Here is a 15,508-nt window from a genome sequence, read left to right as displayed (position 1 = left end):
AGAATTCCCCAAGCATCATGCTATAGAACTTTAGCTCCCAAGATGTGTGGACTTCAACTCCCAGAATTCCCCAGGCAAACAAGGTTGACTCAGCCTTCTCATCCTTCCCAGGTGGGTAAAACGGGGACCCAAATTGTTGGGGGTCCATATGCTGATTGTGTAAACTGCTTAGAGAGGGCTGTAAAAGCACTATGAATGCTATTGCTACCTTCCTTCCTTTCTTCCTTCCCTCCCTCCCTCCATCCCAGTGTGTTAGAATGTAGCATTGCAGGCTAACTCTGCCCACTGCCAACAGTTCAATTCACACCAGGCTCAAGGTCGACTCAGCCTTCCATCCTTCTGAGGTGGGAAAATGAGGACCCAGAGTGTTGGGGGACCATATGTTGATTCTGTAAACTACTTAGAAAGGGCTGTAAAAGCCCTATGAAGCAATATATGTTGCTATCTTCCTTCCTTCCCACTCTCCCTCCCTCCTTCTCACTCTTCCTTCCTTCCCTCCTTCCTTCCTTTCCTCCATCCCTCCTTCCCTTCCTCCTTCCTTCCCTCCCTCCTTCCCACTCTCCCTCCCTCCTTCCTTCCCACTCTTCCTTCCTTCCCTCCTTCCTTCCCTCCCTCCTTTCTTCCCACTCTCCCTCCCTCCTTCCTTCCCACTCTTCCTTCCTTCCCTCCTTCCTTCCTTCCCTCCCTCCTTCCTTCCCACTCTCCCTCCCTCCCTCCTTCCTTCCTCCCTTCATTCCTTCTTCCCCCCCTCCATCCCAGTGGGTTAGAATGCATCATTGCAGGCTAACTCTGCCCACTGCCGACAGTTCAGATCAACTCAGCCTTCCATCCTTTCGAGGTGGGTCAAAGACCCAGATTGTTGGGGGTCCATGTGCTAATTCTGTAAACCATTTAGAGAGGGCTGTAAAGGCACTGTGAAGCTGTATATAAATCTAAACGCTAAATATAAAATTGCAAAGAGCAAAAAAGAAAAAAAAATCACCAACGACCTCTTTTTCAACTCCCCGTGGAAGGTTTCAGTCCGTGGGAGTTGTTCATTTGCGGTAAAATTGTCTTTCATTTTACCGAACATCAAGAGAGAATCTAAATGTCCACCTCCCCCTTTCTCTCTCTCTTTTTTAATAAATACGCACGATGGGGAACTCAAGTTGATTTAAATGCGGCGGCTTCACCCGATTATGATCCAGCTCAGCCATTGGGGACAAACAGTTATAAAGTATATTCTAGTTAATGACAATGCATAAAATATTAGGGCTAATAAATAAATAAGAGCAGCTCCCTCATGCTGAGATCAGTTCCTAGGGAGTTAATAATAAATAAAAAACCCATCCATATTGCAGACTATTAATTTCGTGTGGGTTTTTTTCCAGAGTAGCAGAATGCAGAAGGTTGATTTGTGATCTGTTTGATAAGCAAAGATCCTGGCAGGAGATTTGTCTCATAAAACGACACTTGAGAATCAGTAGCTGGTTCTTAGAAACCTAGAAACCTAGAAGATTGACGACAGAAAAAGACTTCCTGGTCCATCTAGTCTGCCCTTATACTATTTCCTGTATTTTATCTTAGGATGGATCTATATTTATCCCAGGCATGTTTAAATTCAATTCCTGTGGATTGACCAACCACGTCTGCTGGAAGTTTGTTCCAAGCATCTACTACTTTCAGTGAAATAATATTCTCATGCTGCTCCTGAGCTTTTCCCCAACTAACTTCAGATTGTGTCCCCTTGTTCTTGTGTTCACTTTCCTATTAAAAACACTTCCCTCCTGAACCTTATTTAACCCTTTAACATGTTTAAATATGTTTCAATCATGTCCCCCCTTTCCCTCCTGTCCTCCAGACTATACAGATTGAGTTCAAGTCTTTCCAGATACGTTTTATGCTTGAGACCTTCCACCATTTTTGTAGCCTGTCTTTGGACCCGTTCAATTTGATCAATATCTTTTTATTATTTATTTTATTAATTGGATTTGTGTGCCGTCACTCTCCGAGAACTCAGGGCGGCTCACAACATGTCAGAACCACATAACAATACATCTAAAAATTGAATTAATATGGCTAAAAAGAGTTTTTGTAGATGAGGTCTCCAGAACTGGACACAGTTCTGGAGACCTCTGCCGATCAATTTCCGGTCACAATTCAAAGTGTTGGTTATAACCTATAAAGCCCTTCATGGCATCGGACCAGAATATCGCTGGGACCGCCTTCTGACGCATGAATCCCAGCGACCGGTTAGGTCCCACAGAGTTGGCCTTCTCCGGGTCCCATCAACTAAACAATGTCGGGACCCAGGAGAAGAGCCTTCTCTGTGGCGGCCCCGACCCTCTGGAACCAACTCCCCCCAGATATCAGAGTTGCCCCCACCCTCCTTGCCTTTCGCAAGCTCCTTAAAACCCACCTCTGTCGTCAGGCATGGGGGAATTGAAATTTTCCCTTCCCCCTAGGCTTATAGAATTTATACATGGTATGCTTGTATGTATGATTGGTTCTTTAAATTGGGGTTTTTTAGATTATTTTTAATATTAGATTTGTTCACATTGCCTTTTTTATTGTTGTTAGCCGCCCCGAGTCTTCGGAGAGGGGCGGCATACAAATCTAATAAATAGATAGATAGATAGATAGATAGATAGATAGATAGATAGATAGATAAATTCTTACTGGTATGGTCGACGCCCTCGTACCAGTAGCAAAAATGGACCCGAAGCAAAAAAAATGCATGGAAGCAAAAAAAAAATCACCAAAAGGAAAAAAAACCCCTAAGATGGTCATCACAATTGTGTGGCCGAAGCCCTTTCTACATATGCAAAACGTCCCTCCTGGTAAGAAATGATGCATCGTAGGCTTTGCGAATAACCTTAAAAGGAGGAAGAGACACAGCAAGGACAAATTGAAAAGAAAATTGAGTCCAAGCCAGAAATGTAATTCGAGAAAGCATCTCAACAAACGCTCCCTAGTTTCCTTGAGGATAAGGGGAGGTGGCGGGGGTGTATTCAGTCTTGCAAGATTTTGTTCCTGTAACTTGATAATAAAAAACAGCCTCCCTTGAAGCGTTAAGAGGATTGGACCGTTGTGTGACCGCAACGGCCATCTTGATTTTTTTGACCCTCCTTCCAGACCCTTAACTATTCCATGAAAGCATCGACATGAAAAAACCTGATGGTTCTCCTAAATTTTCTTTCCCTTGGGGAAAAATAGGAGCTTTGGTGCTTGGTTCAACCAGGCTATCGTGAAACACACGTGTTCTGTCGGGCTCTCTGGTAGAATCCTCCCAAAAAATCACAGGTACAAATTTCAGACACACACACACGTTTGAAAATTCAAAACAATGTTCTTTATAATGAAAATTCACTTAAACCAAGCCCTCTTTTGGTATAGCCAAGAGCCCTCGTCTCCAAACAAACTGGTCATTTGTACAAGTCCCTTATCAGTTCTGTGATACTTAGCTTGCAGCTGTGAGGCAATTCACAGTCCTTCTTCTTCCACAAAGTGAAACACACTTTGCCCTGGTTTAGTTTCCAAGCGGGGGAAAATCAGCACACAAAAAGTCAAAGTCAGTAAAGCAGTCACGAAACACAAGGATCAGATAATCCTCCCCAATGGCCAAACCCACAGGCTGCTCTTTATAGCAGCCTCCCTAATGACCACAGCCCCACCCAACCACAGGTGGCCTCATTTTCTTTGATAATAATCTCTCAGTTGTTGCTGCCTATGCATTGCTCTCCGCATGCGTGGCTGTGTCATTAACTCTTGTTCTGAATCCAAGGAGGAGCTAGATAATTGATCTCCTTCTGAGCTGTCTGCCACACTCTCCTCCTCCCTGTCACTCATGTCTTCTTGGTCAGAGGAGCCTTCATCAGCAGATTCCACCGGGGGCAAAACAGGCCTGCAGCATGTGGATGTCTCCCCCACATCCACAGTCCTTGGGGCAGGAGCTGGGCCAGAGCTAACCACAATACGTAGTCTATTAACTCAAAAGCCTTTTTTCAACCCATGGCATTCCAAAGGCTGACAAATAGGCAGGCCCATACATATTAATACTGTCCATTTATAACCCAGGTATTTGAAAGTATTTAAGAAATGTGCATTCCTCTTTATTTCACTGTTGGCAAGCTCACAAGTGTCTTAAAACATTTAAATGTCAATCTTATAAACCTGATTGGCGGAACTTCTGCAGGGCTTGACAGAAATATTCATTTTCACCCCTAAAATCTGGGACCTGATCATTTGTATCTGGATAGGACAGGGCTTTGGTTTGCAATCTTTTGCAAGACGGAACTGTTTATAATCTTTCACCAAATTCTTATACCAAATCCGATTGCTCTAACCATCTCATAGCCTTATTTCCCAACCCCTCTAATGTGTTGGGCGCAGAATAAGAAATCATTTCCGGCAGGTTGGCTGAAATTTATGTGAATTGTAATCCCAGTCACTAGGAAGACCAGATTAAAAATTGCTATAAAAAAACCAAAGACCCCCAAATGAAAACGGCTCCAGTAGTAATCTGGGGGCAGAGCCATCTAGTGGCAGTAAGATGAATTACAGGTAGTGAACTTGGTCGAGTTAATCAGAATCGATTGCCCTTTTTCCGACTCACAGGTTTTATTAAAAAGGGGTTAATACCAGGTGAATCGGCTAAAAGCCTTCCATGAAACTGAAGTCAACTGATGCTCTTGAAAGCTGGTGCCTTTTACAAAATTGTTAGTCAGAAGAGAAGAAAAAAACAATTTCTTGGTTTTTAGCCACAATTGACTAATCATGGTTCATTCATACCTCCTTCCCCAAGTAGGAAGACGGCTTAGGATTTATGTTCATGGTGTTTTCTTAGCTGGAGAGACAGCAACTTTCTTTTAGAAACATAGATGATTTGACGGCAGAAAAAGACCTCCTGGTCCATCTAGTCTGCCCTTATACTATTTCCTCTATTTTATCTTAGGATGGATCTATGTTTATCCCAGGCATGTTTAAATTCAGTTACTTTTCTTTATCCGTGAATGTTAGACATAACCAAGTACCTCCTTCTCTTTTAACTTACCTACCACCTTCCCTGCGCAGTGGTGAGAAGGCAGTATTGAAGGCTAATTCTGCCCATTGCCAGCAGTTCGATCCTACCTTAGCTCAAGCTTAACTCAGCCTTCCATCGTTCCGAGGGTGGGTGAAATGAGGATCCAGATTGTTGGAAGCAAGAGGCCGAATCTGTAAACTGCTTAGAGAGGGCTGTAAAAGCACTGTGAAGCGGTATATAAGTCTAAGTGCTGTTGCTATCTTCCTTCCTTCCTTCCCAGTGGTGAGGAGGCAGTATTGAAGGCTAACTCTGCCCACTGCCAGCAGTTCAATCCTGACGTAGCTCAAGGTTGACTCAGCCTTCCATGCTTCCGAGGTGGGTGAAACGAGGAAGAAATTAAATAAATACATAATATTGCCAAGCCTCTAACTTTTGACCACGAGAATCCTGCCACGTTTTTTTAAGTGTGAAAAGGTCAAGGAGGGAAGTGTTTTTAATAGGAAAGTGAACACAAGAACCAAGGGGACACAATCTGAAGTTAGTTGGGGGAAAGATCAAAAGCAACATGAGAAAATATTATTTTACTGAAAGAGTAGTAGATCCTTGGAACAAACTTCCAGCAGACGTGGTAGATAAATCCACAGTAACTGAATTTAAGCATGCCTGGGATAAACATATATCCATCCTAAGATAAAATACAGGAAATAGTATAAGGGCAGACTAGATGGGCCATGAGGTCTTTTTCTGCCGTCAGACTTCTATGTTTCTATGTTTCTAAAACCATCGCAAGTAACTGCCTGTTATATCTTTGGGCAGTCGCTAAGTGAAGTCTTCGTAAGTCGAGGACCATCTATAAAAGCCTCCCCCTTCCCCCCCCAAACCTCGCAAAACACCCCACCTCCAAAAAAAAAAAAGTTTAAGAGACCAAAAAAGTTTAGAGACCAGACAACGAAGTTTTACATCTTCAGATGGAGATGTGGGTTTTTCGTTTTGTTTCTTTTAATGCAGCTTAATCTCACAGTTGGCAGCATAATATGAGCATAAAAGACACAACTGGGAAGGGATTTTGGAGGCAGCATGCAAACACTGTTGGAAGCAAAAACTAAACCAAACAAACAAAAAATATCACCCTTCCGTACCCCTTTTTCTAGGTGGCTCTGCGGGTTTTTACATTTTTTTTAGATTTTTTTTCTAAAAGTTTTCGAGAAGAAACACCGCCTTAGTTTGGTCGAGACCTGGTTCAGGTAAGGCCCTGTTTTCCCCTGTGTACGCCGACATTTCTTGTTCTTTTTTTTATTAAAAAAAAAAAAATCAAACCAGCCAACCCACCCCGTTTTATTCCTGACGTTAAAAAATAAGCTTTGTAACTTGAGTTTTAAAAAAAACAACAACAGCCGAACAGTGGATTTCTGGTGCAGTTTGAAACCATTAAGGGTTTTTTTTTTCCTTTAAAAAAATAACCACTGAAAATTAAAAAAAAAAAAAGAGGAACAAAAACCGATTATCTTTTTTTTTTAAAAAACCCACTAAAAAGGTATATTCGGAAGGAAGAGGAAACTGTATTGTTGAATTCCAGCGCTCGGGGAAGGGGGGGGGTCTTTTCTTTTGTTTGTGAAAGCTATCAAGTGAGTCACTCCCCCCCCCCCCCCCCCGAGAAAATTGGTGCCTTTAATAGCTGTCCTACCACTGTTGATTTTTTTTTCTCCTTCCGGTTTTGGGGTTTTTTTTGGCATTGTCCGCCCTTCTTAGGTTTCCCTACAAAACGAGAACGGGTAGATGTTTGGTTCCGGAGGGAGGCTGAAACGAAGACGGGAGGGAGGTGGGGAGGAATGAAAGGAAGGGAGGAACGTCCAAGGGAATCAAGAGAGAGGTCCCACAACGTTGAAGAACATGCAACTAAAACAGGATAACGATTGACCCTTGCGATGAAAGTTGGTTTTTTTGTTTTTAAAAGGACAGGGAGGAAAAGGGGAAAAGGGGGGGGACGGGGACATCTCCGTGTTGGGTCCCATTTGTCCATCTTCAGGCGGTTCGTCTTCCTGGGGAGGAGGGTGAGGCTCCCCACCTACCCATCTGGGCAGCAGTTAAAAAGGTCCGTTATGTTTCTCTAAAGACGGCGGGGAACATTTGGAATTCCTGGAAATTACAAGCCACCTGCTTCGCTTGGGGGGGGACAGGGAGGGGGGGAGAGGGGTTTCTTCGCTCGGCTTTGCCCCCCCACCCACCGAGGTCTGTGCACAGGGGAGGGGGGCTGGGAGGGCGTGTCCGAAAGAAATGCCCCGCCCTCCGGTCGGCTTCACAGGTAGAGCTCGTTGGATTTGATATGCTCTAGCTGTTCCCGTAGTTGATGGAAGGACGGCCGGTGGGCGGCGTCCAAAGTCCAGCATTTTTTCATCACCTCGTAGACAATCGGGGGGCAACCGTCCGGCGACTCCATCTTGTACCCCTTTTCCACACGAGGGACCACATCCTTCAGAGGCTGGGGGGGCAGGAGGGGGAGGAAAAAGAGAGAAACGATGCATTTAAGGACAGCGTAATCCACCGATATACAGTGGGACCTCTACCTAAGAACGCCTCTTCTTACGAACTTTTCTAGATAAGAGCCGGGTGTTCAAGATTTTTTTCCCTCTTCTCAAGAACCGTTTTCCACTTACAAACCCGAGCCTCTGAAACTGTAACCGGAAAAGGCAGGGAGAAGCCTCCGTGGGGCCTCTCTAGGAATCTCCTGAAGAAAACAGGGTCGGAAAAGGCGGGGAGAAGCCTCCGTGGGGCCTCTCTAGGAATCTCCTGAAGGAAACAGGGTCGGAAAAGGCAGGGAGAATCCTCCGTGGGGCCTCCCTAGGAATCTCCTGAGACGAAACAGGGCTGGAAAAGGCAGGGAGAAGCCTCCGTGGGGCCTCTCTAGGAATCTCCTGAAGGAAACAGGGTCGGAAAAGGCAGGGAGAAGCCTTTGTGGGGCCTTTCTAGGAATCTCCTGGGAGGAAACAGGGCCGGAAATGGCAGAGGGAAGCCTCTGTGGGGCCTCCCTAGGAATCTCCTGGGAGGAAACAGGGCCGGAAAAGGCGGGGAGAAGCCTCCGTGGGGCCTCCCTAGGAATCTCCTGAAGGAAACAGGGCTGGAAAAGGCAGGGAGAAGCCTCCGTGGGGCCTCCCTAGGAATCTCCTGAAGGAAACAGGGTCGGAAAAGGCAGGGAGAATCCTCCGTGGGGCCTCCCTAGGAATCTCCTGAAGGAAACAGGGTCGGAAAAGGCAGGGAGAATCCTCCGTGGGGCCTCCCTAGGAATCTCCTGAAGGAAGCAGGGTCGGAAAAGGCAGGGAGAAGCCTTTGTGGGGCCTTTCTAGGAATCTCCTGGGAGGAAACAGGGCCGGAAATGGCAGAGGGAAGCCTCCGTGGGGCCTCCCTAGGAATCTCCTGAAGGAAACAGGGTCGGAAAAGGCGGGGAGAATCCTCCGTGGGGCCTCCCTAGGAATCTCCTGAAGGAAACAGGGTCGGAAAAGGCAGGGAGAATCCTCCGTGGGGCCTCCCTAGGAATCTCCTGAAGGAAACAGGGTCGGAAAAGGCAGGGAGAAGCCTTTGTGGGGCCTTTCTAGGAATCTCCTGGGAGGAAACAGGGCCGGAAATGGCAGAGGGAAGCCTCCGTGGGGCCTCCCTAGGAATCTCCTGAAGGAAACAGGGTCGGAAAAGGCAGGGAGAATCCTCCGTGGGGCCTCTCTAGGAATCTCCCGGGAGGAAACAGGGCCGGAAAAGGTGGGGAGAAGCCTCTCCAGGGCCTCTCTAGGAATCTCCTGGGAGGAAACAGGGCCTCCACCCTCCCTGTGGTTTCCCCAATCGCACACATTATTTGCTTTTACATTGATTCCTATGGGGAAAATTGCTTCTTCTTCCAAACTCAACCTTTCCTTGGTGTATCTTTTACTACTGAGATTACACACACACTACTGCACACTACTTTACAACTACCAAAGAAGCCGGAGGGGGGGGGGTTCTGTTGGGGAAGGGGGTCAAACACTTTGGAGGCCTTAAAACTTCACTGTGTTCGTATACTTTGTAAGATGATGTGTCTTGTCTTTTTGTTTTTAAGGTAAATATTTAATAAATATTTATTTTTTTTTAAAGAAACTCTTTACTTACAATTCTCGGATAAGGCACTCGCCCAAAGGAATAGATTTCCCAGAGAAGAATTCCAAAGCTCCATACGTCTGATTTGGTTGAAAATTTCTGCCAGGATTAGAAGAAGAAGACACACACAGAGACACATTGTCAAAACACCTGGATCAAGCTGGCAGATGTTCCACCACCAGAGAAAGAGTAAGGCTTCGGACTTTGGACTCCTTTGCAGAGAACCTGATCCTACGTAGCTTCTGCTCCGGCAATCTCACACTACTCACAAGGGTCTACAAAACTTTTGCCAGACCCATCCTCGAATACAGCTCATCTGTCTGGAACCCATACCACATCTCGGACATCAACACCCTTGAAAACGTCCAAAGATATTTCACCAGAAGAGCCCTTCACTCCTCCACTCGAAACAGAATACCCTACGAAAATAGACTAACAATCCTGGGTCTAGAAAGCTTAGAACTATGGTGCCTAAAACACAATCTAAGTATTGCCCACAAGATCATATGCTGCAACGTCCTACCGGTCAATGACTACTTCAGCTTCAACTGCAACAACACAAGAGCACGCAACAGATTCAAACTTAATATTAACCGCTCCAAACTTGACTGTAAAAAATATGATTTCATCAATCGAGTTGTCGAAGCGTGGAACTCATTACTGGACTCAATAGTGTCAACCCCTAACCCCCAACATTTCTCCCTTAGACTCTCCACGATTGACCTCTCCGGGTTCCTGAGAGTAAGGGGTGTACATAAGTGCACTAGTGTGCCTTTTGTCCCCTGTCCAATTGTCTTTCCTTTATCTCATATATCATATATATTTTCTTCCTTTCATATATCTTCTCGTCTATTTTTACATATTATCTTTATATATATTACTTCATGTATATTCTCTTCCATATGTATTGTGTATTGGACAAATGAATGAATGAATGAATGAATGAATGAATGAATGAATGAATGAATGAATGAATGAATAAATAAATAAATGAATAAATAACCGATTACCAAATCGTAGACGCCTAGGCCTGGAAGAGAGACCTTGTGGGGTCTTTTAGTTCAGGGGTCTCCATCCCTGGCAACTTTTAAGACTTGTGGACTTCAGCTTGTCCACCAGTTGACCTGATGATGATAACCATCGAGATCTGGCCATATATAGTATGCATGGGTTTCATTGTTTTATTTTACTTGTTTTTGAAACTATTTTTATAGGTGGTGGGGGTTTTTTTTGGTATTTTGAATGTTTATTTTTTGTTGTGAGTATGTGTCACTTTTAATTCGGTCGGTGGCTCATCTAGACAGAACAAAATGGACATAGAAACATAGAAGATTGACGGCAGAAAAAGACCTCCTGGTCCATCTAGTCTGCCCTTATACTATTTCCTGTATTTTATCTTAGGATGGATATACGTTTATCCCAAGCATGTTTAAATTCAGTGACTGTGGATTTACCAAACACGTCTGCTGGAAGTTTGTTCCCAGCATCTACTACACTTTCAGTCAAATAATATTTTCTCACGTTGCTTCTGATCTTTCCCACAACTAACCTCAGATTGTGCCCCCTTGTTCTTGGGTTCACTTTCCTATTAAAAACACTTCCCTCCTGAAACTTATTTAACCCTTTCACATGTTTAAATGCTTCGATCGTGTCCCCCCTTTTCCTTCTGTCCTCCAGACGATACAGATTGAGTTCATGAAGTCTTTCCTGATACGTTTGATGCTTAAGACCTTCCACTATTTTTGCAGCCCGTCTTTGGACCCGTTCAATCTTGTCAATCTCTTTTTGTAGGTGAGGTCTCCAGAACTGAACACAGTATTTCAAATGTGGTCTCACCAGCGCTCTATACAGCGGGATCACAATCTCCCTCTTGCTGCTTGTTATATCTCTAGCTATGCAGCCAAGCATTCTACTTACTTTCCCTACTGCACTGTTCACCCATTTGGAGTCAGAAATCATGACCCCTAAATCCTTCTCTTCTGAAGTTTTTGCTAACACAGAACTGCCAATGCAATACTCAGATGGAGGATTCCTTTTCCCCAAGTGCATTATTTTACATTTGGGAACATTAAACTGCAGTTTCCATTGCTTTGACCACTTATCTAGTAAAGCTAAATCATTTGCCATATTACAGACGCCTACAAACCCGACGTCCTTGTGGACCTTATCAAGTCCTACCTGGCTGAGCCATGGATTAATGGTCAACCACTCCCAGGCCCCCCGTTCACCTTTTCTCTAAGTGCTTCTGGTGCTGTCCATTTCACCGGGAGTTTGCCCGTGTCCTGGGTGGACGAAGCTTCTTTAGTCAGTCCAAAGTCGCTGACTTTAGCAATATTGTCCTCCGAGACCAACACATTCCTCGCTGCCAAGTCCCGGTGAACGAAGTTGTTGGCTTCCAAGTACGCCATGGCTTCGCAGACGTCTCTACGGGCGAAGAGCGAGAGAAGAGTGAGGGTCAAGAAAAGGTGGAGGGGGCACAGCACCAGGCCACGAGGCCCCACGGAGAAACCCCCCAACCCCTCCAAGCATTGTCTCCAAAGGCCATCTACTTACAAGGAAAACTTCAACAAACACTCGCCTCCCAGCACCGATCTTCCACGGGAACGAAGATAATCGACTAAACTTCCCTGCCAGAAAATTCGAGATAAAAGATTAAGATTGGCAAGAAGTGATAGAGAGCCAGTCTGAAACTCAAAGGAATTTCATCTTCAGAAAAGTAATATGGGAACTAAGTAAGTAAGTAAGTAAGTAAGTAAGTAAGTAAGTAAGTAAGTAAGTAAGTAAGTAACTAACTAACTAACTAACTAACTAACTAACTAACTAAGTAATTTCTATTATTTATTTATTACTTTTTATATTTATTTATCTATATCTGTGTATGTATCTATTTATTTATTTATCTATGTATCTATGTATCTATGTGTCTATGTATGTATTTATGTATGTATGTATGTATGTATGTATGTATGTATGTATGTATGTATGTATCTATCTATCTATCTATCTATCTATCTATCTATCTATCTATCTATCTATCTATCTACGTACCTACCTACCTATCTCTATCCATCTAATCTATCTACTCTCTTTTTCTCTCTCATCATCTATGTCTATCTCTATCTATCTATCTATCTATCTATCTATCTATCTATCTATCTATCTATCTATCTATCTACCTACCTACCTACCTACCTACCTACCAACTACCTAGCTATCTATCTCTATCCATCTAATCTATCTACTCTCTTTTTCTCTCTCATCATCTATGTCTATCTCTATCTATCTATCTATCTATCTATCTATCTATCTATCTATCTACCTACCTACCTACCTACCTACCTACCAACCAACTACCTAGCTATCTATCTCTATCCATCTAATCTATCTACTCTCTTTTTCTCTCTCTCATCATCTATGTCTATATCTATCTATCTATCTATCTATCTATCTATCTATCTATCTATCTATCTATCTATCTATCTATCTATCTATCTATCTATCTATCAGGTTATCTGTCTGTCTGTGTCTCTATCTATCTATCCATCCATCCATCCATCCGGTTGTCTGTCTGTCTGTCTGCCTGCCTGCCTGCCTATCTATCTATCAGGTTGTCTGTCTGTTTGTGTCTATCTCTATCTCTATCTCTATCTATCTATCCCAGGACAAGTCCCTGCAATATTGATTTAAAAAGGAGTGGCTAAACAGGGGAAGGGTGCAATTAGTGGCACTGCCCAGTAGATGGCAGTCTCCTCTTTGTGTAGGAAGCGGGAACACACACACACAAACACACACACCAAACAGCATGCCCATATAGGAAAAAAACCAATACATTTTCAAAACTGGAGCTTTCGCCAGCAGTAAATAGTATTTCACTCTGGAAATTAAGCGATGGGGGAGTATTTTAGGAGATGTGGAAGGGAGGGAGGAAAGAGACAGCAGGAAAGAAGGGAAGAAAGGAAGAGAGAGAAGGAAAGGAAATGAAGGGAAGGGAAGGATAGGTAGGAGGGAAGGAAAGAGGAAAGGAAATGTAGAAGGGAAGAAAAGAGGAGAGGGAAGGTAGAAGGGAAAGGAAGGAAAGGAAAGGAAAAAAGAAAGGTAGAAGGAAAGATAGAAGGAAAGGTAGAAGGAAATGAAAGGAAAGGAGGAAAGAGGGAGGGAGAAGGGGAAAAGAAAGGATGAAAGATAGAAGGAAAGGAGAGGAGAGGAGGAGAGGAAAGTTGATTGTTAATCCTAAAGTTGTTAATCCCTTGCTTGGAACTGTTATCAGAAATAAAATATTTATACTGGTCGCAACAGGGTAGGTGGGAAAGGGATGTTGAAATAACCAACTTCTGCTCCAATTCTGGGAAACAGTCTAGAAGAAGAAGAGGCTGGTCATATTTTTCTTCACCATTTCTGGGGTCATTCCCAAGAATTTCATTCCCAAGACTTTAAAGGCTGAAGATTAATCAAGACTTGAAAAGGTCAACATGCTGGAAACGATGGAAGGAAAGAGAAGAGGATGACCAACCACAAGATGAAGAATGATGAGGGCACTGTTAGAAGATCTGAAGGACCAGATTAGGTCAAAACGTCCTGGAGAAAAATCTCTCTATTGACTAAGAGTCAACACTGACGTGATGACCCATAATCAATGAACCAACCAAAGATCTTCAGAAAGTCGAAGCCAAATTTAAGGAGAAGGTGTCCTTCTCGTAGGCAAGTCTGCCATTCATCCTCAACGTCCAACTTCCAGACCAAACTTCCTTGGGAAGGACAGCAAGTTCTTACCTTTGCCATATATTCCGTGACAATGTAGAGGCCCCCTTTCTCCTCCACGATCACCCCCAACATCTGGACCAAATTGCTATGCCGGAGCTGTCTGTAATGAGACGGAGAAGATGGGGAGAAGATCAAAGAGGTCTCAACTGGAGTTTTCCATTACAGTATAAGTAAAGCCCTTCATGCAAGGGGGAAACACACCCATCAAGGGCCTCAGAAGAAGACCCTAGTTTCGCAAGACGTGGCTATGGAGTCCCACCTCCCACTTGGTTGGTTTGATGTGCCTTGAAAAGAGTTTGTGTCCCAAATGTTTTGTGGGTTGTTTCGCCTAAACATAGAAGATTGACGGCAGAAAAAGACCTCCTGTTTCCATCTAGTCTGCCCTTATGCTATTTCCTGCATTTTATCTTAGGATGGATCTATGTTTATCCCAGGCATGTTTAAATTCAGTGACTGTGGATTGACCAACCACGTCTGCTGGGAGTTTGTTCCAAGCATCTACTACTCTTCCAGTAAAATAATATTTTCTGATGTTACTTCTAATCTTTCCCCCAACTAACCTCAGATGCCATGTAGGGCTTTATAGGTCATTACCAACACTGTGAATTGTGTTTGGAAACCAATCGGCAACCAATGTTGTGGAGCGTTGGAGAGAAATATGGGCATGTCTGGGAAGGCCAGTTGCTTGGCTTCATAGGTTCTGTTCCATTTGCTGAAAGGAGGTAAATTGCTGGGAGGAAGAGGCCAAATGCAACTGTATAAGATGTATAAAATGCAACCCTCTATTTGTGGTTAAAAAGGTCTCATACTCAAAAATATATATGGTATTCTCCACTGTTTTCTAAGCCAAAAGTTTTTGTGAAGAGGTGGGTTAACCCAGCCTGAACCACAGGTACCCCATCGTTCTCTGCCATCTTCCTCTGCAACCAGATGTTAATCCAGATTAAGTCCTACTGGTCAAGGAGGCAGGGACCACTGTTCCCTCCAAGCTGTGCAGCCGCGCAGCTGCGCAGCCAACAACGAAGTGCCGCGCAGCGTTTTCCAACGTTGCGCAGTCGTGATCACTGATTGCTAATCTCAGTTGGATTCTTTTGTGGTTAGCTCTGGCCCAGCTCCTGCCCCAAGGACTGTGGATGTGGGGGGAGACATCCACATGCTGCAGGCCTGTTTTGTCCCTTGTGGAATCTGCTGATGAAGGCTCCTCTGACCAAGAAGACATGAGTGACAGGGAGGAGGAGACTGGGGCAGACAGCTCAGAAGGAGATCAATTATCTAGCTCCTTCTTGGATTCAGAACAAGAGTTAATGATACAGCCACGCATGCGGAGAGCGATGCATAGGCAACAACAACTGAGAGATTATTATCAAAGAAAATGAGGCCACCTGTGGTTGGGTGGGGCTGTGGTTATTAGTGAGGCTGCTATAAATAGCAGCCTGTGGGTTTGGCCATTGTGGAGGATTATCTGATCGTTGTGTTTCGTGACTGCTTTGCTGACTTTGACCTTTGTGTGCTGATTTTCCCCCGCTTTGAAACTAAACCAGAGCAAAGTGTGTTTCACTTTGTGAAAGAAGGACTGTGAATTGCCTCACAGCTGCAAGCTAAGTATCACAGAACTGATAAGGGACT

At 44.2% G+C, this 15,508-nt stretch overlaps 1 protein-coding gene across 1 annotated transcript in view; it reads right to left on the bottom strand.

Annotated features, from left to right (window-relative positions):
• Nucleotides 1–5,956: 5,956 nt before the first annotated feature.
• The window catches only part of CSK (C-terminal Src kinase), a 25,225-nt gene continuing 15,673 nt past the window's right edge, over nucleotides 5,957–15,508 (bottom strand). Inside the window, exons 8-12 of the mRNA XM_070762887.1 lie at nucleotides 13,892–13,982; nucleotides 11,675–11,748; nucleotides 11,350–11,545; nucleotides 9,134–9,220; nucleotides 5,957–7,481 (exon numbers count right to left, since the gene is read on the bottom strand). Coding sequence (XP_070618988.1) covers nucleotides 7,299–7,481; nucleotides 9,134–9,220; nucleotides 11,350–11,545; nucleotides 11,675–11,748; nucleotides 13,892–13,982 — 631 coding nt within the window. The 3' untranslated portion in view covers nucleotides 5,957–7,298. The remainder of the gene's footprint in view (nucleotides 7,482–9,133; nucleotides 9,221–11,349; nucleotides 11,546–11,674; nucleotides 11,749–13,891; nucleotides 13,983–15,508) is intronic.

Source organism: Erythrolamprus reginae, chromosome 10, assembly GCF_031021105.1.
Source record: "Erythrolamprus reginae isolate rEryReg1 chromosome 10, rEryReg1.hap1, whole genome shotgun sequence".
NCBI classification, from domain to species: Eukaryota; Metazoa; Chordata; class Lepidosauria; order Squamata; family Dipsadidae; genus Erythrolamprus; species Erythrolamprus reginae.
The sequence above is the reverse complement of the archived record's forward strand: the minus strand, read 5'-3'. Positions and strand labels throughout refer to the sequence as shown.